The sequence below is a fragment of the Mytilus trossulus genome, chromosome 1 (assembly GCF_036588685.1).
Source record: "Mytilus trossulus isolate FHL-02 chromosome 1, PNRI_Mtr1.1.1.hap1, whole genome shotgun sequence".
NCBI classification, from domain to species: Eukaryota; Metazoa; Mollusca; class Bivalvia; order Mytilida; family Mytilidae; genus Mytilus; species Mytilus trossulus.
The window spans coordinates 107,811,175-107,836,997 of NC_086373.1; the positions used below are offsets into that span (position 1 = coordinate 107,811,175).

Consider the following 25,823-nt stretch of genomic DNA (forward strand, 5'->3'; position numbering starts at 1 on the left):
AGCCTGTCGCTCACATTGATTTATGGGAATATCAAAGCACACTTTCCAACATTGCAGACGAGAATAGACCGTGACAAAAATCTCAGTTTTGTTGATCGTGTATTACTGATCTTTTAGTCTGTTTAGTTTCTTCGACTTATTAAAAGAATTTGCCCTGCTAATCATTTTGTGATTTAGAGTGTATTTATGAGCTGATAGACAAAAAACTTTTAGCCAATCAGAACCTGTGTTGCGTCCAAAATTAAATTATAAGTAGCTAAAGAAAATCTGAAATTAGTCGAAAATAAACTGATAATGCCAGAGCAGGTTTAAATAAAAAAAGACCAACAAACAACAGTATACAAAACACATTTTCGACTAATGAGTTTGAATATCTCTTTGGTATCTCTCGCCTCTTTTTTATCAGTACTATCAGATCTGAATAAATGTGAAATAACAGAAAAAAATACGCCTCTCTGTAAAATTGAAAATGATCCCTAGCTGTTCAGAAATTCATAAGATTATTTTAGAAGAGATCAAGCAATTGTATTACAAATGAAATGACAAATAAAGATTTTTTAGATATTTTAGGACTTTCAAACTCAAAGGTTGAAAATAAACTGACAACGCCATTGCTAGAAAAAGAAAACGACAACAAAAAACACAAAAACTGTTTACAGACAGACAAATAGACAAGCAAACCAAACAAAATTTTGGGATGAACTAAGATGCTCATTCTTTTAAACTTGAAAAACGACAAAACAACATCGTAAGTAAAAGAAAACGGAAACAGTTCATACATGTACAAGTAACAATAAATATTTCGGATAGCGGATATCCTTCATAAAATTTACCAGCACAGTTTTATACAAAAACAAACAAACATGACTTGTTCTGTGTGATAACGACTAGTTTTACTGTAACGTAAGTCCATAGTCATGTCTCATTTGTACTGTTTTATATAAGAAAGAACGAGACAATACATTTGGAAGTGAATAAATTAAGAATCTTAGATATTGAAATGCATGTTTACGCTCTTTCAAATACTGTTTTTATCATAGGGTTTGCCGGTGTATTCTTATTAGCAATTTTAGAATTTCCAATTTTTGCAAGCCAAGTTATATCGGGTATATAATAATATCATTATATATGATATGTTTGAATCATACAGAGGAATACATATTGCATATGAGTCTGTATATCGATTCGTGTTCAATCGTGACCAAATCAACTAAAAAAAGTCGAAACAAATCAAAGGCGACAAGAATTCCAGGACAAAGAGGGATAACTCTATTTTAAAATAAATGTAATCTCTCATTTTCACGGTCTCTTTAATTGGATATACAGACTATATGATGAAGTATATTCTTAGTCTTCATTTTTCATATCCATAAAAATATTAGACAGAGTATTTCATATATAGACCGCACAGTTGAGCTATTGAGTTTTCAATAACGTTAAAAAGACAAATCCACATATTTAAGCTGAATTCGAGCCATGCGTACTGATTGGTTAATCAGTTCCAGAGTACCTTTCACAAGATATCTTTCTGTTTTATTCTAATTCAATTCCTAATTATTTTTTTTAAATTTTGATGATTTCTTCATCGGTAGGCTCCAATTCTCCAGATAAGGATCTCTCGTTTCAATGACTGGTCGATAGTGCGGTGTAAAGAAAAGGGAGCCAAAAGTGAACGGAATCATCTGCTGTTGCAAAGAATTTCAAATTGTTGATTTTTCACTTCTTGAACCCCGGTCAGTACAACAGTCTATATTGAACAAGTTTCTCTTATTTGTCTTCCTCGTTTGCATGAGAACTAAATGAATATGCTTTTACAATAGAGCGTTCCCGGGAAGTGTTTCATCAAATAGCAGGTGTTACTGAGTGCAAAGGAAATATGAAAATAAACTGACTAAATCGTGACATAATATTGAAACAACACATAGAATTGTCTTCACTTGTCTATATCAAATTCTGTTTGATTGCAAAATAAGACTCATGCATCACTGGCTTATCCGCTCAGGTATCAATTATATTTGTGATTTTTTTTACTGTGACTATAATAAAAATTGACTCTGGTAGGTTGTTCCGTAGCTTCATAATTCTTAAAGTGAAAGCGTCCCTCGGCCTTAGTTCTCTCTGTGGATAGATTTCAGACTGTTAACTATCGCCCCTGTCCTCGGGCTCTCTCATCGGCCTTAGTTCTCTCTGTGGATAGATTTCAGACTGTTTACTATCGCTCCTGTCCTCGGGCTCTCTCATCGGCCTTAGTTCTCTATGTGGATAGATTTCAGACTGTTTACTATCGCTCCTGTCCTCGGGCTCTCTCATCGGCCTTAGTTCTCTCTGATGATATATTTCAGACTGTTTACTATCGCTCCTGTCCTCGGGCTCTCATCGGCCTTAGTTCTCTCTGTGGATAGATTTCAGACTGTTTACTATCGCCCCTGTCCTAGGGCTCTCTCATCTGCATTAGTTCTCTCTGTGGATAGATTTCAGACTGTTTACTATCGCTCCTTACCTCGGAGACATTTTCCTTCTACAGTTAAACAAATAATGCTGTTTATACTGCAACTAGTTTTGTTTATTTCCTTAATATATTAACATAGCTATATTTTGTAGTTTAAACATATTTATTTATAGTGGATTTGAAACTTATATTAATCCTTTTGCACAGTTGTGGGTTCGACTGCTCAGTGCCTTGTAGCGGCATTAGCCTGCTCTTTTCGAAATCTACAAGTGTGTCTTTAACGTGCAAGAGATGTGGCTCTCTCTTAACACGGGTCAGCCATTTATCGTCCCCTTCCGACTGACTATCATCGTTTCGGGCGTATTGCATTTCCGCTATTTTTTCAAAGTCCCAATGCTACGTTTCCGAAAATTTAAAGTATACGTTTTCGCAATTTGTATTTATTACTTTTCCGGAAATTTACCTTGAAGTACGTGATCTTAAAAAAACTATTAAAGCAATAGGAGCTAAACTGAGACGAGAACCATTTAATTTAGAGCTAAAATGTAACTTTTTTACACATGCTAAGAAACTTAAAAAATTAGTAAAGAGAAAGAAAATTGTATTTAAAAAGAACTTATATGAAACATTAACAAATTTGCAAGAAAATGACCCCAAAAAATATTGGGAACTCCTTAAAAAATTAAAAAATGAAGACACTAAACAGGATGATTGTTCAAATATTAAATTAAATAACTATGAAGAACATTTTCAAAATCTTGGTAAGGCTGAAAAATATGATAACTCTTTTAAAGAAAAAGTTAAAAAAGATTTAAATATGCTTGAGAGTACTTTAGAACATAATATTTATACTGATAGTCCATTTTCAATATCAGAAGTAAAGAACTGTATAAAAGAATTAAAATCAGGGAAAAGCGCTGGACCTGACTTAATATCTAATGAAATTATAAAATATAGTAGCATTGTTACAGTTACAGCCATAGTTAAACTTTTTAATCTTATTTTATCATCTGGTATTTACCCCACCAGCTGGAGAAAAGCATTTATTGTTTTAATCCATAAGTCTGGAGATAAAGAAGACATATGTAACTATAGAGGCATTTCTATTTTAAACTGTCTAGCAAAATTATATAGCTCTATTTTGAATAAAAGACTAGTAAAGCATTACGAAAATAAGTTCTCCAGTCATCAATTTGGATTTCGTTCAAATCACAGAACATCTGATAGCATATTTATTTTAAAAACTCTTGTCACTAAATATTTGAAAAAAAATAAGAAAAAGCTGTTTGCTTGTTTTGTAGATTTGCGTGGTGCTTTTGACTCTGTTTGGCATAATGGCCTGTTGTATAAATTGATAAATGATGGTGTTGGTGTGAAATTTTATACTACTTTGAAAAACATGTATAGTTTATCCCAGTCTGCACTGAAGATTGGCAATGAACACTCTTTGTTTTTTCCAATAATTAGAGGTGTAAGACAAGGGGACAGTTTAAGTCCTACTTTGTTTAATTGTTATATAAATGATTTACATTCAATTTTTGATGTAAATTGTAACCCTCCAGTTCTTGATACTTCAAGTATCCAAACTCTCAGCTATGCAGATGATTTAGTGTTACTGTCCGAGACACACCAGGGGCTTCAAAACGCATTAGATAAACTAAATAAATATTGCACTAAATGGCAATTGAGTGTTAATACAAACAAGACTAAAATTCTAGTTTTTCAGAATATTTATAAACAATCCCCACCCCTCTTGTTTAATAATAAATTTTTGACTGAAGTTAAGGACTTCAAATTTCTAGGGAATATTATTAACTATAGGGGAAATTTTACAAAAACTACTGAAGAGCTGTCTAAAAAAGGCATTAAAGTTTTATTTTTATTGAGAAAATATATGTCAAATTTTAATTTTGTTCCCACTAATTTGTCATGTAAATTATTTGATACTCTTATAAGACCTATTTTGACATACAACTCTGAGATTTGGTTTATGGATAATTTTCAGTCAGCTTATAGAGCATCTAATAGAGCTGCAGTAAATAATACATTTTGTGATACTCTTGCATTAGCAGAAAAATATCCCTTTGAGAAGGTTCATTCTAAATTTTGTAAAGCAGTATTAGGACTGAAAAAGACAGCCACTAACATAGGTGCTAGATCAGAATTAGGTAGATTTACTTTGGACTCCTATATAAAAACTCAAACACTCATGTATTTTTATAGAATAAATTGTAATGATATTAATCCCCTGGTTAAAGAATCTCTACAAACAAATATAAATTTACATTCAGAAGGAATTTATTCTTGGTACTCATTTGCAGATAAATTTTTTAAAGAAATGAAAATAAACCCAGAAAATTACTCTAATAATAATGTACCTTTTAAACAATCAAAAAACATGTTAAAATGTAATATAAAAAAGTGTGTTTCAGAGGAATATGAAAAAAATACTTTAATTAAACTTTCAAAAATGGATTCCTCATCCAAACTTTGTCTTTATGGGAAATTAAAAAATAATTGTCAGTCTGAGGAATATTTAAATTGCAATAATTTTATACATAGGCAGTTACTCTCAAAATTTAGACTAAGTGATCATTCCCTAGGCATTGAATTAGGAAGGTACAGAAACATTCCGAGAGCACAAAGATTATGTAAAAAATGTGAAGTCTTAGATGACGAATATCATTTCTTTTTGTATTGTGACATTAACACATCTTTGCGTTCTAATCTTTTTGTTTATCTAAAAGACTATGTTCCATTATTTCAGCATCTTGATGCATTCAATAAACTTAAACACATTCTAAACCCTATCCCTGAACTTGTTTGTCATATTGGAGTCTTCATTAAACAGTCTTTAGAACTGAGGGAGTCAGACCCATGTCAGGCAAGGTTATGATGGTGTTTTTTACATACATTTATAATTGAACTCTAATGTTCTATTTTTCCATATATTGTATTGTATTATTTTGTATTTCATTGTATTACATTGTATTTCATTGTATTGCATTGTATAGTATAAAATTATTGTTTCATTGTATTGCTTGACCCTCATGGGTGTAATTTTGCAATAAAGATATTAATTATCAAATTATAAATATTTGAATATATATTGACTTGAAAATGTTGCTTTGTCCTTATACAGAGACAGGCGAAAGCAGTTTCCAAAATTAACTAAATGTAGATTAGAAATTCACGAGACATTAAGACAAATCGATTTGAACACTAACACAACTGAAACTTATTTTTACTTTTAATTAGTCAATGATTTTGATTCGGGAATCGTTATACTTTCATGTTTCACCAACTTGGTATGTCTATGTAATGAAATGACTGATATTTTCATAGATGGCACATGTAAATCCTGTCCGAAAATTCTTCTACCAACTCAGTTTATTCGATACATGGATGTAAAAATGGTAACTACATTAGTCTTGTATTTGCGTTACTTCCACTTAAATCCGAGGAATGTTACACAAAACTGTTGGATCGGCTTATTGATGTGTTCACTACCCGAAGAATAACTCTTCAGCCCGAGGAAGTTCATAATGACTTTGAATGTGTAATGCATACTGCTGTTACGAAAACACGAATAGAGCTGAGTCTTTTCATGCTCACTTGAACGAGCAGTTTTACGCTGGTCAATCAATATTTTTGTTTTTATCGATGTGTTATTGAAGCTGCAAACAACATCTTACATAAAGATGAGAACCCTTAACTGTAAGAGCACCCGTTTGGAAATGTGAAAAGGAGAAGATGGACTTCCTTCTTGAACAAAATACAAAACTTGTAAACGGTGAATGTACTACTGTGGACTTTGTACGGCGTGTTGGCTACAAATATTCTGCCAGAACTGACTTATGAGCTAATATCAAGATATTTCTGATTAGTGCTGACTTTTGAACATATGTTTTCATAGATTTAAATGATAAATTTTACTTGCATGTTATGATGAGCTTTGGCGTACTTAATATTTATTTTATATTATAGCTTTGCTTTCGATCAACAGGTATCCCTCAATTATTTGCGGAAAAGCAATAATTTTTTTTTCTTCCGGAAACGTCATCTTTTTCCTCCCGGAAAAGTAATACCAATTTGCGGAAACGAAAAACGCCGATCGTTTCCTCAAGACCATACTCGCTAATGGTGTCAAGGTAGAGCCGAAAATTTGGTCCCTGAAATTTTCATCCCGGAACGGAAATCAAACCAAGAGCCTTTGAAATTTGTGTTACGATTAAAAAAGCTATTATTTCATTAATTTAAGTTGCATTATAAAAACAAAATAAGCTCAATGTCATAAAAATATAAACCTTTTTTTGTAACTGGGGATGAGCTCAGTATAACCTCGCATTTCCCCATTTTCTCAGCATCATACAAACAAGTCTATCTTTTCCTGACACTGACCTAAATATATTTATTTCCATGTCACTGCCCACTTTTAAGCAACTTAATAATAGACTCTTTTATCACGTTTTTGTTTGTTTGTGTGTTTTCAAAATGCTTAATTTGATTCTGGCATACAGCTTCGCATCATTATAAAAGGATGCCACACAGCGCTTGCAGCTTAAAATGAGTAGTCTTGTATAATAATATAAAGTATCAGCATCTATTTAAACATGCAGCTGCGCAAAATATGGAAATAGAAATGGAAGTCACTAAATAGTCAAAAGTTTGGCGACAAAAGGGATATGAGCTTCCCGATTGTGAACTCTCCATTTCTATTTAACAGCATTCAAACAACGCCTGAAGACTGATATTCAAGAGCTAGCTTGCGTTTCAATCGTGAACTTCATGATAAATGGTTGTTGCTTACAAGAAAACAATTGAACTTAGGGTGTCAAGTAGTAAAGTTGGAGTCATCCCTTCAAAAAAATTACGGACGTCATCTCGAGTTGTTCGACCGTTATAGGATATGTGTCACAGAAGACCACAGATATGTTCCAAATGTTGTACCCAAACTTATCCCGTCAGTATTTCCTAAATTGTGATATGGTAGAACGAGACGTGGTTGTGTTATTTGGGTTCGTTTTGCTAAGTTTGTAGTTTCTGTCGTCCCCCGACGAAGTCGATAAGGTATTCGTTTTCAACGATATATAAGTTTGTAATGATGTCTGTTCAATGGTAATCATTTGTGGTAGGTCATTGATATTTGGTATGCCGTTGAAGTATCATTGACACATCTTATTTCCGTGGAGATTAGTGTGCCTTGCTCATATATATATATATAGATAAAACGTTCAAGTTTGTGTTCGGTCACTTTAAGGAGAACCATTAGTTGCAACTGCATAAACGTTGGTTAATCATGTTTTTGTTACTCTTCTAGGCCACCCCCCCCCCCCCCCTCGACTTTGAAGCTTTCGTATAGTTTCCAACAATTTGCCAGTTGAAGATGAACCACTGTATAGAAATGTATAGAAATGGTTCTCTCAGAGTAAATGTTTAGCATAAATTACATATTCTCAAGTATTGCCTTTTTATCTATATTGTGGATTTTTTACTTGTTTTCGTCGTTTTTGATCTTTCACCATGACGTTGTTAGTTTCTTTCAATTTTGAGATTTGAATGCCGCCTTTATATCTTCCAACTATTTTTTTTTATCGAAGAGTTCGAAGTATGTCGATCCAAGCATTCAAAGGATAAATATAGTTTCATATTTACTGGAAGTTCTTCTCGTGACCAAAGTTGATTTATATTACAACATTTAAACAAAAAATAAAAATTTGCAGACAACACCTACTAGTAATTATAAAACCCATGTTCTTGACTTGGGACAAGTACATCACCACGGCATAATGTGACGGAACTTTACAATCCATTCAGTTTGACTTAAAACAATCAGAAATACTACAACCCTGTCCAAGGTTAGGGGAGGGTTGGGATCCCGCTTACATGTTTAGCCCCGCCATATTCTGTATGTATGTGTCTGTCCTAAGTTATGAGCCTGTTGTTCAATAGATTTCGTTTGTTTATGTGTTACACATTAGTTTTTCGTAAAAAAAAAATGAACATAGATAGGGAAACGTTTTCTTGTTTGGATTGTTTTACATTTGTCATTTCGGGCCCTTTTATTATAGACTATGCGGTTTGTGCTTTGCTCTTTGTTGAAGGCTTTACAGTGCCCTATAGTTATTAATTCCTGTGTCATTTGGTGTCTTGTGAAGAGTTATCTCATTGGTAATCATACCATATTTTCTTTTAGGAAAACAAGTTTTCTGTCAAAAAATTGTACCTTTATTGAAACTACATTGTACTTATATAACTATAAGAGTAGCAGCATGTTCACCGCGCACGCACATTTGACGATATCAAAAAAGAAAATGCGAAAATAAAACCATTCTTCGTTTTCGCTTTATGATATAAAAGCATAAACGCGACATGGCTTCATCTGAAGGTCTGGAAGGGGATTACAGAATATAAAATAATAGCCCTAATAAATAATGAATAGAACACCGGGGTATGGTATGGTAAATAATATAATGCAAAGTGAAAAGAATAAATGTGGGAAAATAAAAGAGTCGGGTAATATTATACCGAGGGAAAAAATAAATGATGTACAAAATAAAGAAAACATATCACTACAGAAACATTTGATAATACATCTTTTGAGAGAGCCGTGGTGTAGTTGTTAGTGCATCGGACTACTAACACAAAGTTTGCTGGTTCGATTCCCGTTCGGGATGAAAATTTCAAGAACTCAATTTTCGGCTCTCCCTTGACACCATTTGCGAGTATGGTCTTGAGGAAACGATGATAGTCCATCGGAAGGGGACGATAAATGGCTGACCCGTGTTAAGAGAGAGCCATATCTCTTGCACGTTAAAGACACCCTTGTAGATTTAGAAAAAGAGTAGGCTAATGCCGCTACAAGGCAGCACTCGCACTCGCAAAGTGGAAAGGGATTAATATAAGTTGCAAAACTTGTTTCCCAATCCACTATAAATAAATATGTTTAAACTAATACATCTTTTTCACACGGATGTAAAACTAACACACATCCTTGTTTTTCATAAGATAGATACCTCCTTTTCTTTATATAATATACAGCCTATAATATATCGTAACCGCTTTTGATAGTAAACTTGGAATTAAAAGCAAAGACCAAACACAAGTTACTTGTAGTATAGCTATGTTTTTTTTTTATTTAGAAAAAGAGAAAATAGAAATAGTTGAAATTAATTGAAAAAAACCCGGATTTTAGGAAAAAGCGGGGGAGGGCCAAACAAAAAAATGTTCACAAGCAAGGATTTGTATTGTCCTATACCACAAAGTATAACAAGACATAACCTCATATCAAGTACATTTTGATAAGCGTTATTTTCTAATATATGTCCTAAATATTTAAAGAATGATCATGCAGAAAAGTAGGACCCATCCAGATCGTAATATATAGCCACCATAACATTGTAATGATTTTTTATTCTTAACACTGTTTTATTTTGCAAGAAAAATCTAAAGTAGGGATGAGTTTTCCGCAGTTATTGTTTTTACCTTTGCACCACATTCTCTATTCCCTATTTTTGTCCTAATTCTTCTCCATTCCTTATTTTTAGACCTGAATATTTATAAAGATATTATCTTAGATACTCTTATCTTTCAAAGAATCATATAAATTCTTCATTTAAAGTAAATTGTGATTTTTATTTCGCTTTATCATTGTTATCACTTTTTTTTTTTTAGATTTGAACTTTGTGTAATGTTAGTGTTTATTTCCATTTGTATCAATTTTGTTCCAATACATTAGTTATTAATCTGTAGTAAAAAGTAATAATAATTGAATTTAAAAAAAAAAAACATCAGATGAAAAGCGGCTAATTTGCCAACGGTGAACCACTAATTTTGAACGTTCTTTCTAATTTTGAACTTTTCTAATTAACATATCGGTAATTAAATCAACACCTTTAAAAGCATTAATTAATTATTCGTTTTTAATTAACAAAGTGAGTGACGCCCGTAATAAAAACAGAGTTAATGATGTCTCCCTGGTTGTCAATGTCAACGGAAGTAAATAAAACCAAATTAGTGCATGTCTGAACGTAAACCTGATCGATATATAATACATTGACAGGTGTTTATATTCAGACTTACATTGATGATTTAGAATATAAGGTAAGGACTGTTCTATATATTATTTATATACAGCTAATTTAACACTACGATTTATGTAGTATAACTATATTCATTTTGTAAAATAAATTGCAACGTCACTTGGGTAAGGTGTAACATTTTCGGTCTTATTTACAGGCGGGAACAACACAACAAAACAAAAATGGCAGCAACCGGTAGAATGAACCATGAATTAAAAAGAAAGGCAAAAGAAGCTGAGAAAAATTGCAGTGATCCTGTTGAATTATTAAGATGTAAATGTTTACAAAGAGGCGCAAATGGTATTAAAGGGCTAGCAAGGTATGTGTTTACATTAATTATATTCATGTTAGTACCTGCAATCAAGGATTTGTTTGCAATAAAAACTGGGATGTTGATGATGACATTGAAACAAATAACTGCACTTATTGATTACAATGAATTTAGAAAAATGGCTTGCAACAACAATGTTGTTATGATAATTACACTGTGTTATAACAGTAACTGTGAAACAATTACCAATGTTGTTATATTAATTACACAGTGTTACAACAGTAACTGGGAAACAACAATGTTGTTATAATAATTTCACAGTGTTATAAGTTACACCTACTGTGCAACAACAATGTTGTTGTAATAATTATATTGCATTATAACAGTGACTGTAACAGGAGGTTAGGGCATTGATCCCCTTTTTTGTGTTGCAGATATTTTCTATAAAAGTCTTTAATCTATTGTGTCCAATGCAAAAGTTATGCACCTCCATAAGAGTTACCTCCCTTAATGTGCATGTTATATTTTCTGCAATGATGTCAGTCTTATTTCTAACAAATAGCAGAAGAAATTATTAAGATGACCTGCCTGTAAAAACATGAGGTCAAAGGTCATAGGGTAGGCGACTTAAAAGTTGATGCTATTCTTTTAAGTGTTTTATAAAGTGTTTAAAATATTTATTTTATAAACAGAACTTTCAAGATTTTTGATGATGATGGCAGTAAATCTCTAGATAAATATGAATTCAGCAAAGGGATACGAGATTATGGTATTGTTTTAGAGAGAGATGTTGTTGATCAAGCGTTTGAAGCCTTAGACAAAGATCACAGTGGAAAACTGGATTTTGATGAATTTTTAATTGCTTTACGAGTAAGTTTATCTTTGAGAAATTTATCCCTCTGATTAAACGAAGGAGTGAAACATATATAGTAAGGGGTAGAAATGAGATGTCTAGGCAAATTTGTGCTGATTTACAAGTTGGCTTCCAAGAAAAAAATCTAGCCTCTCAAAGCAACTTACAAAAGTAAGATGTTGTATGATTGATACAACTCTCCACCAGAGTCCAAATGATTGAGAAGTTAGCAACTATATGTTGCTGTACCGCCTTCAACAATGAGCAAATTCTACACTGCATAGCAAGCTTCAAACCCTATCTAAATTGTTTATATACTTTGTTTAGAAAACTATAGGATCTGATCAACCAAAATATAATTTTCTTGGTTTTGTGGAAATAATAGTGTCTTGTGTGCAATAACTAAACAATTCCAACAGAAAACATATTAAATGATATTACATATTTGTGATATTTATTTTTTTAGCCAAAAATGAATGCAAGCAGAAAATCTCTAGTGACACAAGCTTTTAACAAATTAGACAAAACAGGAGATAGCTTAATCACAACAGAAGATTTGAAAGGGGTCTATAATGTAAAGAAACATCCTAAATACTTAAATGGAGAATGGACAGAAGATCAGTGCTTACTTCAGTTTCTAGCATCATTTGATTCAGATGAAAAAGATGGAAAGGTAATTATTCACAATTTATGTTGAAAAAAAAGGGGGGTAGTAGTTAACCCAGTGTAAAATCACCATAGATAGTTTCACATTTTAAATGATCTAGTGAACAATCTTTCTGATATTTATTTGGATGATCTTCCAAAAACTCAAAATATATCAACTTGTTCTGACAATTATACATGTAAATCAGAATAAGCAATTTCTTTGTTTCTGATTATAAAATGTTCATACATAAAGTAATTGTATTTTAACTTTGTTTCTGATTATAAAATGTTCATGGTATTTTAACTTAATATCTATGGTGCTTTGTTGCTGGGTTCATGGCTAGGAGTATCAGTCACTCACATTAAATATTTTATTCTATAGTAAAAAAAAAAGTAGATAAGGTTTACCCTATAACACTAGTAAAAATTGATGCTTTTTTATTTAAATTTTCACCATTCTTCTTACAAAAATTTTATTGTTTATATTTTTTGGTATTGTTCTTATGTATTGCTCAGGTCTCATTGGGGTCTTAAGCGTGACCCGGGATTACTGATTTTTTTTGTAAGTGTGACACATGAAAGTCAAATTATTTTGTCACGAAAACAGGAAATGAGGTTTATCGGGACCTGGGAAATGACAAAAAAAACGAGAATTGCTTACGTACATAGTGTAAGTGGGCTACAGGAATCTGACAAAACAGAAAGCAGGATCTGGGATCAGAACCCCCTAATGAGACCCCCTATTTCTTTATATTGCTAGAAGGGAGGGAATAGACAGACATAAAAGGAGCCCTTCAAAATGTTAACTTATTTCTAGACCCTAAATGTTGTAATTAACCTTTTTACAATTTTTTATCAGTGTTATGTTTTGAGTGTTTTTATGTTGTAAAAAAATATTTGGCTTGAGTTTATTTCTTTACTTATAAGGGTGAGGCGATTAGATTCAATTCCTTCCTGACCCAATATCTCTCTCTTTTTTATTTTAAATATACCTATCTTATCTAAGTGATAACCACTGTAGCCATGCAATGTGGTAGCACATTAACACAATGTATGGGTATGGATATACATGTGTACAACAATCTTAGCATGATCATTATAGCAATATGATAATTCAGAATATAGAAAATTATACACAAGACTCAAATTTACATTTTCTTCTGATGATATTGTGTTGATGCATCCTAAATTACAAGTTTGAATATTTTTACACCTTTCATTTTTCAATGTCATGATCCTTTTTTTAATTCTTTTTTAATCACTTTAATTAAATAATTAAGAGTTACTTCCCCTTTGTAGGTTTTAGAGATTTTCAATACATGTATTTTGTTTCAGTTTTTCCAACAAGGCTGAAATACCCATTTGAACAATCCAGTCAGCATGATGGTTATAGCTACTCTCATCCCTTGATTGTTATAGCTACTCTCATCCCTTGATTGTTATAGCTACTCTCATCCCTTGATTGTTATAGCTATTCTCATCCCTTGCATGTTGCAATATTTATATTTATGCTTATTCTACACCACTTTCTTTACAGATCACAAGAGATGAATTTGACAATTATTATTCTGGAGTTTCAGCATCCGTAGATAGTGACGCCTACTTTTCATTAATGATGACAAATGCTTGGAAACTGTGAACACTGCCCCTCAATGCACATAGACCGCTGTTTAGTAATTAGCATCAGATTCTCAAATAATCAAATAAATGTTACACCTTTTAAAATATTTAGATTGTTTTTTAAAAGCTCAAAGTTTTATTGGAATTTGTATTTATTTTTTTATTATTTATAATTGTTATTTATAAATTTTATATACTGTATATTTTAGTTTTTATAGAAATCTCTGCTTTTAAAAATGTAATGTATCTTTGTAAAGGATATTTGAGAATCTGTTTTACGTAGAGAAGAATCGTGCTAAAATTAGAAAAGAAAAGTGCAGTATCATCAGTGATAATTGGTGACAGCAAATACGCACCGGTGGACAAATGCACGTTTAGTTTGTTAACAAAACATCCATTTATTTACCATGTTACATTAAATTATATCATGAAAAGTCACTTATTTTATTTTATTCACTGATTTTATTTATTTATCATGCGAGTGACCCTTGGATTATGTTGTTCTTTAGCATTATAATACAAGAGTAACTTACAATGTTTCACTTACAATGTTTCACAACACACTTTCAAAATCACAAAGCACAAACACCACTTGCCAATATGACACACAATGACACTCTTACCTTCCCACATGGTTGATATTTATGCATACTTGTATAAGTTAACATACATATTGATATTGTGATTATTGTGATGCTTATTCCCCCCTGCTTCCTATGATTTAGCTTTACTTTAATTTAGCTCTTTAGGTTCTTGCTATTTTGTTCTAGTAGACTTTAGTGGTTTAACAAAATCTGTGAACATTGCTTGTTCTACAGAAAAATCTATCAATCCTGATTTTTGTTATGGGAGACAGGTATTGTTTCTAGGTATACATATGCAGAGGATACTTTAATGTATGGATATTTATGGATGCAGAGTTACGCAGCAGGGTATTTATCATATTGAATTGCCCTTCTCAGCTAGCTCATTGTCAATGATTACTCATGTACCCTCAGCTCTGAGTGACATAGGTTCAATACAAAAGTTTAGGCCATTTGTTTGTTTGTCATTGGTGTTGTCAGTTTATTTTCAATCTATGAGTTTGACTGGCTCTCTGGTACTTTATCCCCTCTTTTAAACTCTTCTGAGACAAATATCTGACTTTAAAGGAAACTTATCTTGTGATAATGAGTACATACTTTCAGAAGGATTTAGAGCTTTGTCAACATGGATAAAGGCCTGAAAAGTGACTGGTGGTCCTTGAAGAAAAAACAAGTTTGTGGTGGGTCATGTGTTAATTTTGGTGGTAAAAACCTTCAGACCATCTTAGAGAACCGTCAAATCCCTTGGTTTGTACTAACATGAACTTCCCATTACAATATAAGATTTGGTCCAAAGGGTTCATGAATTGAAACTTGTTAGATCAAACAAAACTATTACCTGGCCTACATCTTTATGCAGTCCAGCTATTTTGATTTAATGGGGTCTGGTTCTAGTAAATTGTATATACACAACAGGTTGAAAAGATTTAGAAATGGAATACATATCCTGATTATTTTTAAACATCAATGGTCAACTGAGGTATTTAAATTTGCCATGTTTCTTAGAAACAAGAATGTGTAGTATGATGTAAATGTTCATCTGACAGGTGACATTATACCTATATTTTTATGTGCATGATATATCCATTGAACAACTTATTATAAAGATGTACATAAACATATATATATATGTATAGACTGAACTAAATTAAAACCATAGATACAGAAATAGTTAGCATGTGCATGACATACAATGTAATAAACATATTACTAAAGCATGTATTTTCACAACATAAAATAGTTCAGGCTCTATGAACAATGTTAGTTATATAAAACTTTGTGTAAGTACAAGTATTGAACTAGAAAGGGAAGTATGTAGTCGAAGGTGCAAATAACTTATTTTTTTTACCAAAATTTCTGTTTAAACAGATTTCAGTTATTACACACAGTATGTATCATAGTGGCAATTCATGAATATCAGATGCTATTCTCATGGAGGTTATTACAATGGGAATTACATAGTATATCTGGAGCAGATCCAGCCATTTTTAAAAGGGTGATTCCAACTTCCAACCAAATGTTCCCATTCAAAAGAATTGGTCATAAATAAAGAAGGAGATACCAACCCTCTCAACCCCCGCTACTGCATATGCTACATTTGAAGGGTTTATAACAATTGCAATTTAGGGTTATAAGAGCTTTCCCATTAGAAAGGGTTTATTACAATTAGAAATAAGAGAATTGGGTCTCTCTTCTCACCGGGTTTATCACCATGAAAATTCACGGATATCAGATGCTACTCTGAAAGTGTTTATCATCATGACAATTCAGGGATATCAGATGCTCTCAAAGGGTTTGTCACCATGACAATTTAGGAATATCAGATGCCACTCTAAAAGGGTTTATTACAATGACAATTCACGGATATCAGATGCTCCTTTCAAAGGGTTTATTACATTGGCAGTTCAGGGATATCAGAAGCCACTCTCAAAGGGTTTATTACAACAAACAATTCAGGGATATTAGATGCCACACTACAAGGGTTTATTACAACTGCAATGCAGTGATATCAGATGCTCCTCGAAAAGGGTTTATTATCCTGGCTTTTCAGGAACACCATATGTTACCCCATATGGTTTTTGTTACAATGGCAATCGAGTGATAGTACATGCTACTCTCAAAGGCTTTTTTATAAGTGCAGCTTACAATATCAGATACTTATATGTGCATATTGCAATTAAGATGTATCCAATTAGGTCTCAAAAATGGTTAATACGATGACGACTTGTGAATATCTGATGCTATTCTCAAGGGTTATCACCAAAACTCAAAAGTTTTAATACAATGACATTTCATTCCACTGGTAACATATAAAGATGCATGTGATTGTTTAAAACTCAAGTTTATCCAGTACCATAAGAAAATTGAAATAATAAAGTGACAACAAAATAATTAGATGCTCCTTTCAAAGGGTTTATTACAATGACAATTCAAAAATATCAGTTTATCCTCTCAAAGGTTTTTTTACAATGGCATTTCAATTGCAATTCAGGGATATAAGATGCTACTCTAAAAGGGTGTATCACCATGACAATTAAGGGATATGTAATGCTATTCTCAAAGGGTTTATTACAATGACAATTCAGGGATATCAGATGCTCCTCTCAAAGGGTGTATCACAATTCCGGGATATCAGATACATTTTCAAAGGGCTTATTACAATGACTATTCAGGGATATCAGATGCTACTCTCAAAGGGTGTATCACCTTGACAATTCAGGGATATCAGATGCTTTTTCAAAGGGCTTATTACAATGACTATTCAGGGATATCAGATGCTCCTCTCAAAGGGTGTATCACAATTCCGGGATATCAGATACTCCTTTTAAAGGGTTTATTACAATGACTATTCAGAGATATCAGATGCTACTCTGAAAGGGTTTATTACAATGACAATTCACGGATATCAGATGCTCCTTTCAAAAGGTTTATCACAATGACACTCCAATGATATCAGAAGCCACTCTCAAAGGGTTAATTACAATAACAATTCAGGGATATCAGAGGCCACTCTCAAAGGGTTTATTACAACTGCAATGCAGGGATATCAGATGCTCCTTTCAAAGGGTATATTAAAATGGCAATCCAGGGATATCAGATGCCACTCTTAAAGGGTTTATTACAATGAAAATTCAGGGATATCAGATGCCACTCTCAAAGGGTTTATTACAATTGTAATGCAGGGATATCAGGTGCTCCTCTAAAAGGGTTTATTATCCTGGCTTTTCAGGAACACCATATGTTACCCCCAATGGTTTTTGTTACAATGGCAATCGAGTGATAGTAGATGCTACTCTCAAAGGCTTTTTTTATCAGTGCAGCTTACAATATCAGAAACTTATATGTGCATATTGCAATTAAGATATATCCAATTACTACTCAATAATGGTTTATTACGATGACGACTGGTGAATATCTGATGCTATTCTCAAGGGTTATCACCAAAACTCAAAAGTTTAAATACAATGACATTTCATTCCACTGGTAATATATAAAGATGCATGTGATTGTTTAAAAATCCAGTTTATCCAGTTCCCCTAAGAAAAGTAAAATCATAAAGCGACAACAAAATAATCAGATGCTCCTTTCAAAGAGTTTATTACAATGACAATTCAAGGATTCTAGTTGCTCCTCTCAAAGAGTTTATTACAAGGACATTTCAGGGATATCAGATACTACTTTCAAAGGGTTCATCTCAATTGCAATTCAGGGATATGAGATGCTACTCTAAAAGGGTGTATTACCATGACAATTTAGGGATATGTGATGCTATTCTCAAAAGGTTTATTACAATGACAATTCAGGGATATCAGATGCTCCTCTCAAAGGGTGTATCACAATTCCGGGAAATCAGATACTCCTTTCAAAGGGTTTATTACAATGACTATTCATAGATATCAGATGCTACTCTCAAAGGGTGTATGACAATTTAGGGATATGTGATGCTATCTGCTTTAAAGGGTTTATCGCCATGACAATTCGGAGATATCAGATGCTTCTCACAAAGGGTTTATTACAAAGACATTTCAGGGATAGCAGATGCCACTCTCAAAGAATTTGTCACCATGACAATTCAGGTGCTCCTCTCACAGGGTTCATCACAATTGCAATTCAGGGATATCTGATGCTACTCTCAAAGGGTCTGTCACCATTGTAATTCAGGGATTTCAGATGCTCCTCTAAAAGGGTTTATTACAATGACAATTCAGGGATATCAGCTGCTATTCGCAATGGGTTATCACCAAGAGAATTCACAGATATCAGATACTCCTTTCAAAGGGTTTATCACCATGACAATTTAGGGATATCCGATGCTACTCTGAAAGGGTTTATCACCATGACAATTCAGGGATATCAGATGCTACTCTCAAAGGGTTTATTACAATGACATTTCAGGGATATCATATGCTACTCTCAAAGGGTGTATCACAAATCCTGGATATCAGATACTCCTTTCAAAGGGTTTATTACAAAGACAAATCAGGGATATCAGATGCTACTCTCGAAGGGTTTGTCACCATGATAATTCAGGTGCTCCTTGCAAAGAGTTTATCACCATGACAATTCAGGGATATCAGATACTACTCTGAAAGGGTTTATCACCATGACAATTCAGGGATATCAGATGCTATTCTCAAAAGGCTGATCACATTTGCACTTCAGGGATATCCGATGCTACTCTGAAAGGGTTTATCACCATGACAATTCAGGGATATCAGATGCTACTCTCAAAGGGTTTATTACAATGACATTTCAGGGATATCATATGCTACTCTCAAAGGGTGTATCACAAATCCTGGATATCAGATACTCTTTTCAAAGGGTTTATTACAAAGACAAATCAGGGATATCAGATGCTACTCTCGAAGGGTTTGTCACCATGATAATTCAGGTGCTCCTTGCAAAGAGTTTATCACCATGACAATTCTGGGATATCAGATACTATTCTTAAAGGGTGTATCACCATGACAGTTCACAGATATCAGATGCTACTCTCAAAGGGTGAAGCACCATCACAATTCAGGGATATCAGAAACTCCTTTCAAAGGGTTTATAAAAATGACAATTCAGAGATATCAGAAACTTCTCTGTAAGGGTTTGTGACCATGATAATTCAGTTGCTCCTCGCAAAGAGTTTATCACCATGACAATTCTGGGATATCAGATACTATTCTTAAGGGTGTATCACCATGACAGTTCACAGATATCAGATGCTACTCTCAAAGGGTGAAGCACCATCACAATTCAGGGATATCAGAAACTCCTTTCAAAGGGTTTATAAAAATGACAATTTAGGGATATCAGAAACTTCTCTGTAAGGGTTTGTGACCATGATAATTCAGTTGCTCCTCGCAAAGAGTTTATCACCATGACAATTCTGGGATATCAGATACTATTCTTAAAGGGTGTATCACCATGACAGTTCACAGATATCAGATGCTACTCTCAAAGGTTGAAGCACCCTCACAATTCAGGGATATCAGAAACTCCTTTCAAAGGGTTTATAAAAATGACAATTCAGGGATATCAGAAACTCCTCTCTAAGGGTTTGTGACCATGATAATTCTGCTGATCACAATTACACTTCAGGGATATCAGATGCTATTTTCAAAGGGTTTATTACAATGACAATTCACGGATATCAGATGCTCCTCTTAAAGGGTGTATCACAATTCCGGGATATCAGATACTGCTTTCAAGGGGTTTATTACAATGACAATTCAGGGATATCAGATGCTACTCTCAAATGATTTATCACCATGCCAATTCAGGGATATCAGATGCTCCTCTCAAAGGGTAAAACTGTTTCATTTCGGGGATATCATATGTTACTGCCAATTACCCTCCCCCCCCCCCCCCCCCCCCCGATGTAATTCAAATGATTTATCACCTTTGCGAGGAGCACCTGAATTATGCTACTGTCAAAGGGTTTGTTCCCATGACAATTCAGGGATAGCAGATGTCCCTCTCAAATAGTTTATCAGCATGATAGTTCAGGGAATTCAGATGCTACTCTCAAAGGGATTATTACAATGGTAATTTTGGATTCTCAGATGCTACTCTAAAGGGCTTTTTACAATTGCAATTCAATCATACCAGGAGCTTCTCTCAAAGGCTTTATCAGCATACCAGTTCATGAATATAAGGTGCAACTTTTAAAATGGCACTGGCAATTCGGGGATATTATATGTTACTGTCAAAGTTTTTTCCAATGATATTCAAGGATAATAGATGCTACCTCAAAGGGTTTATTACAATGGAATTCTAAAAATATCTAATGCTACTTTCGAAGGGTTTGTTACAGTTGTAATTCAAGGATACGATACCTCCCCAAAGGGTTTCTTGTATGACAATAAAGGGATATATGACTCTACTCTCAAAGGGTGTGCTTGAATGGCAGTTCAGGGATGTCGAATCGACTCTCCAGAGGTTATTACAATTTCAATTCCGATATAGCAGATGCTATATTCAAAAGTGTCTACTAATTGCAATGGCAATTTAAGAATGTAAAATGCTACTCTCGAATGGTTTATTACAACACAATTCATGGATATCGCGGAATACTTTCAAAAGGTCTACTGGTATTAACAATAACTATTTATGGATATCATTACATTGGTAATTGAGAGATATCAGATGCTACTTTCAATGGGTTTATGACAATACAATTAAGGGGTTTCTCAGGCTACTCTTAAATGGTGTATAACCGTAACAACTCAGGGATATAATATGCTTGTCCAAAATGTTTATTACAATGGCAATCCAGGAATATCAAATGCTCCTCTAAAAGGGTTTATTACCAAGACAATTCAAGTATATCAGATGTTCCTTTCAAAGGGTTTATTACAATGGCAATCCAGGTTTAGCATATGCTATTCTGAAAGGGTTTATTACAATGGCAATCCAGGGTTACCAAGAATGAAGGTTTCCACGAATCCAAAAGTAAAATCACAAAAATACTGAACTCCGAGGAAAATAATCAAATGATTAATCACATCAAACGAATAAAGAACAACTGTCACATTCCTGACTTGGTACAGGCATTTTCAAATGTAGAATCATGCACAAGTTTGATAATCAGAAAAAAATCATAAGTGGTGGACTATCCTATCCATGAACATATTAAGAATTTATCAATACAATATATGATCAGATATTCAAGTCACAAAATGATCTTACAACTGTCAAGAAAATTACATAAGGTGCAGGAAACAAATATCTGTCCAAATAATATAAATGATGTCATTGGTAAAGTCGTCTTCAAAAATTGAAGTTATCTCCCATTGTCCAGAATTTAGTTAAATTTAACTACAACCAATGCTTTATTCAATGCAGTATTTAATTTTACTTTCCACTGATAAATTAAGGCAATATTTACCCTTCTATGCTTACAAGCACTTTGATTGAACTAATAGTCTTAGGAATAATAAATTAAGACGAAACATATCTTACATTAAGATTGATTGATTGATTGTTGCTTAACGTCCAGTGGCAAATATTTCATGCATATTCAGGACGAGAACAAGTTCACAATAAACACAATATGTAGGTTGATACGACAGAGGCCATCTGGGATGATGGTCGGGGAAATTTGGACTGCCACCGGAAAGTGAGGGTATCTTGGATAGGGACAGAAATTTTGCCTTGCAACAGGCCACCTACAGACCCCTCAAAGAGTCTTACATTAAGAGGACTTCCTTGTGCTTAGCAAGTTGGACAAGACGAACAAGATGGAGGTTAATCCAGCAAAGACACTTCGGATGCACAAAATTTATAAAATATCGACTCTTGGTCCATACCGCTGCTACCCTATTATATATTCAGCTTATATTACGGTATAGACAGGATATATAACATACTTATTACTATTCTTAAATTAAGAAATTATAAAGATACAAGTTAGGTTCAACTTCCTCAGACAGATTTGAACAAGACGAATCTTTAGAATCTTATTGGTCATATAGGTCCTAGTGTTTCTGGCTTTGAAATTTCTAGGTATCATTGGGTATGAGCATTCCTGATAAAGGTTAGACCTGGGAAGCTCATACAAATTTAAAAAGTTTTCATTTCATCTCCGATGCTTCCCTCCATAAGTCGTGTTGAATAAATGCACCATTTGCATAACATGTTATTAATGCTTGTTTTCAAAATTCCAATAGGGAACATACTTTATGATTGAAAAGGAAATACAAATGTAATGTCAGCCATGTAGTTGAACTGAAGAAGGCCAATGGCCGAAACGTCTAAAAAAAACCTGGTTTATTGATACAATTACATGTTATTAATGAATAATAACTAGAACTAGAATATACAACCAAGCTTCTGTAAATCAAGCTAAACACACTTTGTAGAGACATAACTCTATATGAATCTGCTCAGATGAAAAAAAGGTTTGTAAAAAAAGATCATCTTCATACTGGAAACATGAGAACACTAACAAGACAATTTTTCACATGCATTACATTTTAAAAAAATGGCATTTTTTGCATATCTTTCTAGTTAAGACATTCACTTGCGAATGAGATACTGAATTACACTGTAATAATGAAAATCAGAGGGAGAACTTGTAAAATTCCATGTAGTTTACCTCTTTCTACTGTGAAAAACCGGGTCTATTGAACTGATGACCAAATAAGAAATAAGTACGTGTATACAAGAGAAAAGGATTACACTACACATATACCTAATGGTAAATAAAACATTCATCATTTACATCAAATCAGAAATATAATAGTCTGATGTCATGTTTTGTTTTATTCTTCAGATAACTCGTGATGAATTTGATAACTATTATAGTGGTGTCTCTGCCTCAGTGGACAGTGATGTGTACTTTAATTTAATGATGACCAATGCTTGGAAGCTGTGATTAGCTGATGTCATCAAATATTTATTTAAAATTATAGAGCAGGTTCTCATCGAGACTAAAACCATCTAATATTTATTATTTACAAAATAGTAGGTCGTTTTCCTGGGGGCTAGTCATCGAATATCTATTATTAAAATACGAGGTTCTCAACAAGAATCATTTTGCTCATGCAGACTAAAGTATTCATCTATTTAGTATTTATAAGATAGTATGCGGTTCTTAAAAAAGTCAATAAACAAAACATTTTGCTTATGTAGAACTACTTTTCATATGATATTTTCTGCTTTCATTATGTTGGGTTAAGATGAAAGGGTACTTCTATAGCAACACATTTACTTAACTTTGAAGGCTAAACTGGCTCTTGGTAGGGTAAGATGAAAGGGTACTTCTATAGCTACAGATATACGTAACTATGAAGGCTTATTACAGGAGTAGTAAGAATTTCAAGGGTCTGTTTTGAGGATCTGCTTTAGACTTAGTACTATATTACCCATTGGAACCTAGTATTAGTCTGGCTTATGGACACTACATTTATAAGAACATTTGTTTGAACAGTAATGCTCAATTCTTGTACATATTCTCTGTTATATTAAACTATGTAAACTCTTGCATGACTTTTTGTATGTTGTCTTTATGTTAACCATTGTCATTTGTACACTGGAACTTGGTCAAAGCATAAAACAATGAAAAATGTTAGAAATATTTACAACTTGACAAGTTCCAATGTACAATATTGAGTCATCATAACAACAGAATAAAACAAATCCTACCATAAAACTCTGATCTCAAAGGTGTTCAACTGAAATTCTTTACAAAGGAGGTTGTATGAGATAATTGTCTCAGACTTAGTCAGCCTTGGGCATGTAGTACAATGAGCAATAATGTTACACACTAATTGATAGAATCTATTTCTTTTATAGATGGTAAAGGTGAGATTATTGGAGTTTTACAATCAACACTTATTCACCCAGTCTCGTAAAATTCACTTCACATTTAAAAAAAGAAATTAAATATAATTATTGATTTTGAGAGGAAATATTAAATATGCATGTGTCTGTTATTTGATCATTGCCATGTTCTGTTTGTTGTATTCACCTTCCTTGGTTATAACTTACCACCACATATGAATGATCACCAGGATTATACATATTATGATCAACACTATGGCTACCACTAGTGAAGCTGGAATTGTTTACTTTTCCACTGTACTTTGTTTAAACTCAGTGTATAATTCAGTCTCTAAGGTATTGTGCAGTGATATTGGGCTATTATTATAGTCAGGAGATGTGGTACAATGTGAAAGCCATCCACCAGAGACTGAATGACATAAGCAAGTAAAGGTCACTGTTCAGCCTTCAAAAATTAGTAAAACCCTTTGTTAATTACTTTCTGTTTTGTTGGTAAAGTATAAGATAACTTTGCCCAACCGCTCCAACATTTTCCTACTAGAAACTTACAATGTCAGATATAAGTTCTTTTTTCAACTGATTTTTATAGTTCGTTCTTATGTTGTACTGTTATACAACTGTCCCAGGTTAGGGGGAGGGTTGGGATCCCGCTAACATGTTAAACACCGCCACAATATTTATGTATGTGCCTGTCCCAAGCCAGGAGCCTGTAATTTAGTGGTTGTCGTTTGTTTATGTCTTACATATTTGTTTTTTATTCATTTTTTAACATAAATAAGGCTGTTAGTTTTCACGTTTGAATTGTTTTACATTGTCTTATAGGGGCCTTTTATAGCTGACTATGTGGTATGGGCTTTGCTCATTGTTGAAGGCCGTACGGTGACCTATAGTTGTTAATGTCTGTGTCATTTTGTTCATTTGTGGATAGTTGTCTCATTTGCAATCATACCACATCTTCTTTTTTATATTTGTTAAGTTATCTCATGTTTAAGGAAGCATCCGTTTTAATGTTGACCCCTAAAAATCTCCTTGATAATACTAGTGGAGTGGTGCAGTTGACTATTGGTTGTTTTATGATTTGTGCAAACACATGTTTTTTCGTTATTGTATTTGCTGGGTTCCTGCTTCAAAGACATATGCCTCATGTCTATGTTCATTCATATAAAAAGGATTTAAATGTCTATTTGGATAAGGAATTAAATTATTAAAACAATAAACTCATAACTGCCCATTATTACATACAATCATTCTAGTAGACAATATAAAAGTTCATACAAACAAACACAATTTCAATATGTGACAGACTGGTGAAAACTTTCTATGTACACTATCATGATTCCATGTAAAATAGTTTTATAGAACAGGTGGATAGAATTTAACTACTTTAGACAGACATGTTCAAACTAATAACATACTTGTTCCCATAAGATTAAGGAACATTTTCTAATAACTTGAATATTATAACTGGACTTTTTGAAATCTTGAAGACTGAAGAGGATAACAGTAAGGTAATGAGATATTATAGAGTTAGTCTCCAGCACTT

The 25,823-nt window shown here is 33.2% G+C and overlaps 1 protein-coding gene across 3 annotated transcripts; it reads left to right on the forward strand.

Moving 5' to 3' along the window:
* Nucleotides 1-810: 810 nt before the first annotated feature.
* On the forward strand, nucleotides 811-23,979 carry LOC134696668 (calcyphosin-like protein). 3 transcript variants are annotated; one of them, XM_063558605.1, is made up of 5 exons: nucleotides 811-903; nucleotides 10,688-10,849; nucleotides 11,494-11,671; nucleotides 12,121-12,327; nucleotides 13,840-14,360. In XM_063558605.1, exons 2-5 carry the CDS (start codon nucleotides 10,713-10,715, stop codon nucleotides 13,939-13,941), a joined length of 624 nt encoding a protein of 207 aa, XP_063414675.1. In that variant the 5' UTR covers nucleotides 811-903; nucleotides 10,688-10,712; the 3' UTR covers nucleotides 13,942-14,360. The 3 variants fall into 3 exon arrangements, with proteins under 3 accessions (XP_063414675.1, XP_063414670.1, XP_063414662.1); XM_063558600.1 differs by lacking the exons at nucleotides 811-903; nucleotides 13,840-14,360 and adding exons at nucleotides 10,398-10,552; nucleotides 23,271-23,979; XM_063558592.1 differs by lacking the exon at nucleotides 811-903 and adding an exon at nucleotides 10,398-10,552.
* The last annotated feature ends 1,844 nt before the right edge of the window (nucleotides 23,980-25,823 follow it).

Excerpts from the sequence above, each read along its gene's own strand:
- LOC134696668 (XM_063558605.1), top strand. The coding sequence starts at position 10,713 with ATGGCAGCAACCGGTAGAATGAACCATGAATTAAAAAGAAAGGCAAAA. Across the intron at positions 11,672-12,120 it reads AATTTTTAATTGCTTTACGA|CCAAAAATGAATGCAAGCAG; the intron begins GTAAGTTTATCT and ends TTATTTTTTTAG. Across the intron at positions 12,328-13,839 it reads CAGATGAAAAAGATGGAAAG|ATCACAAGAGATGAATTTGA; the intron begins GTAATTATTCAC and ends CTTTCTTTACAG.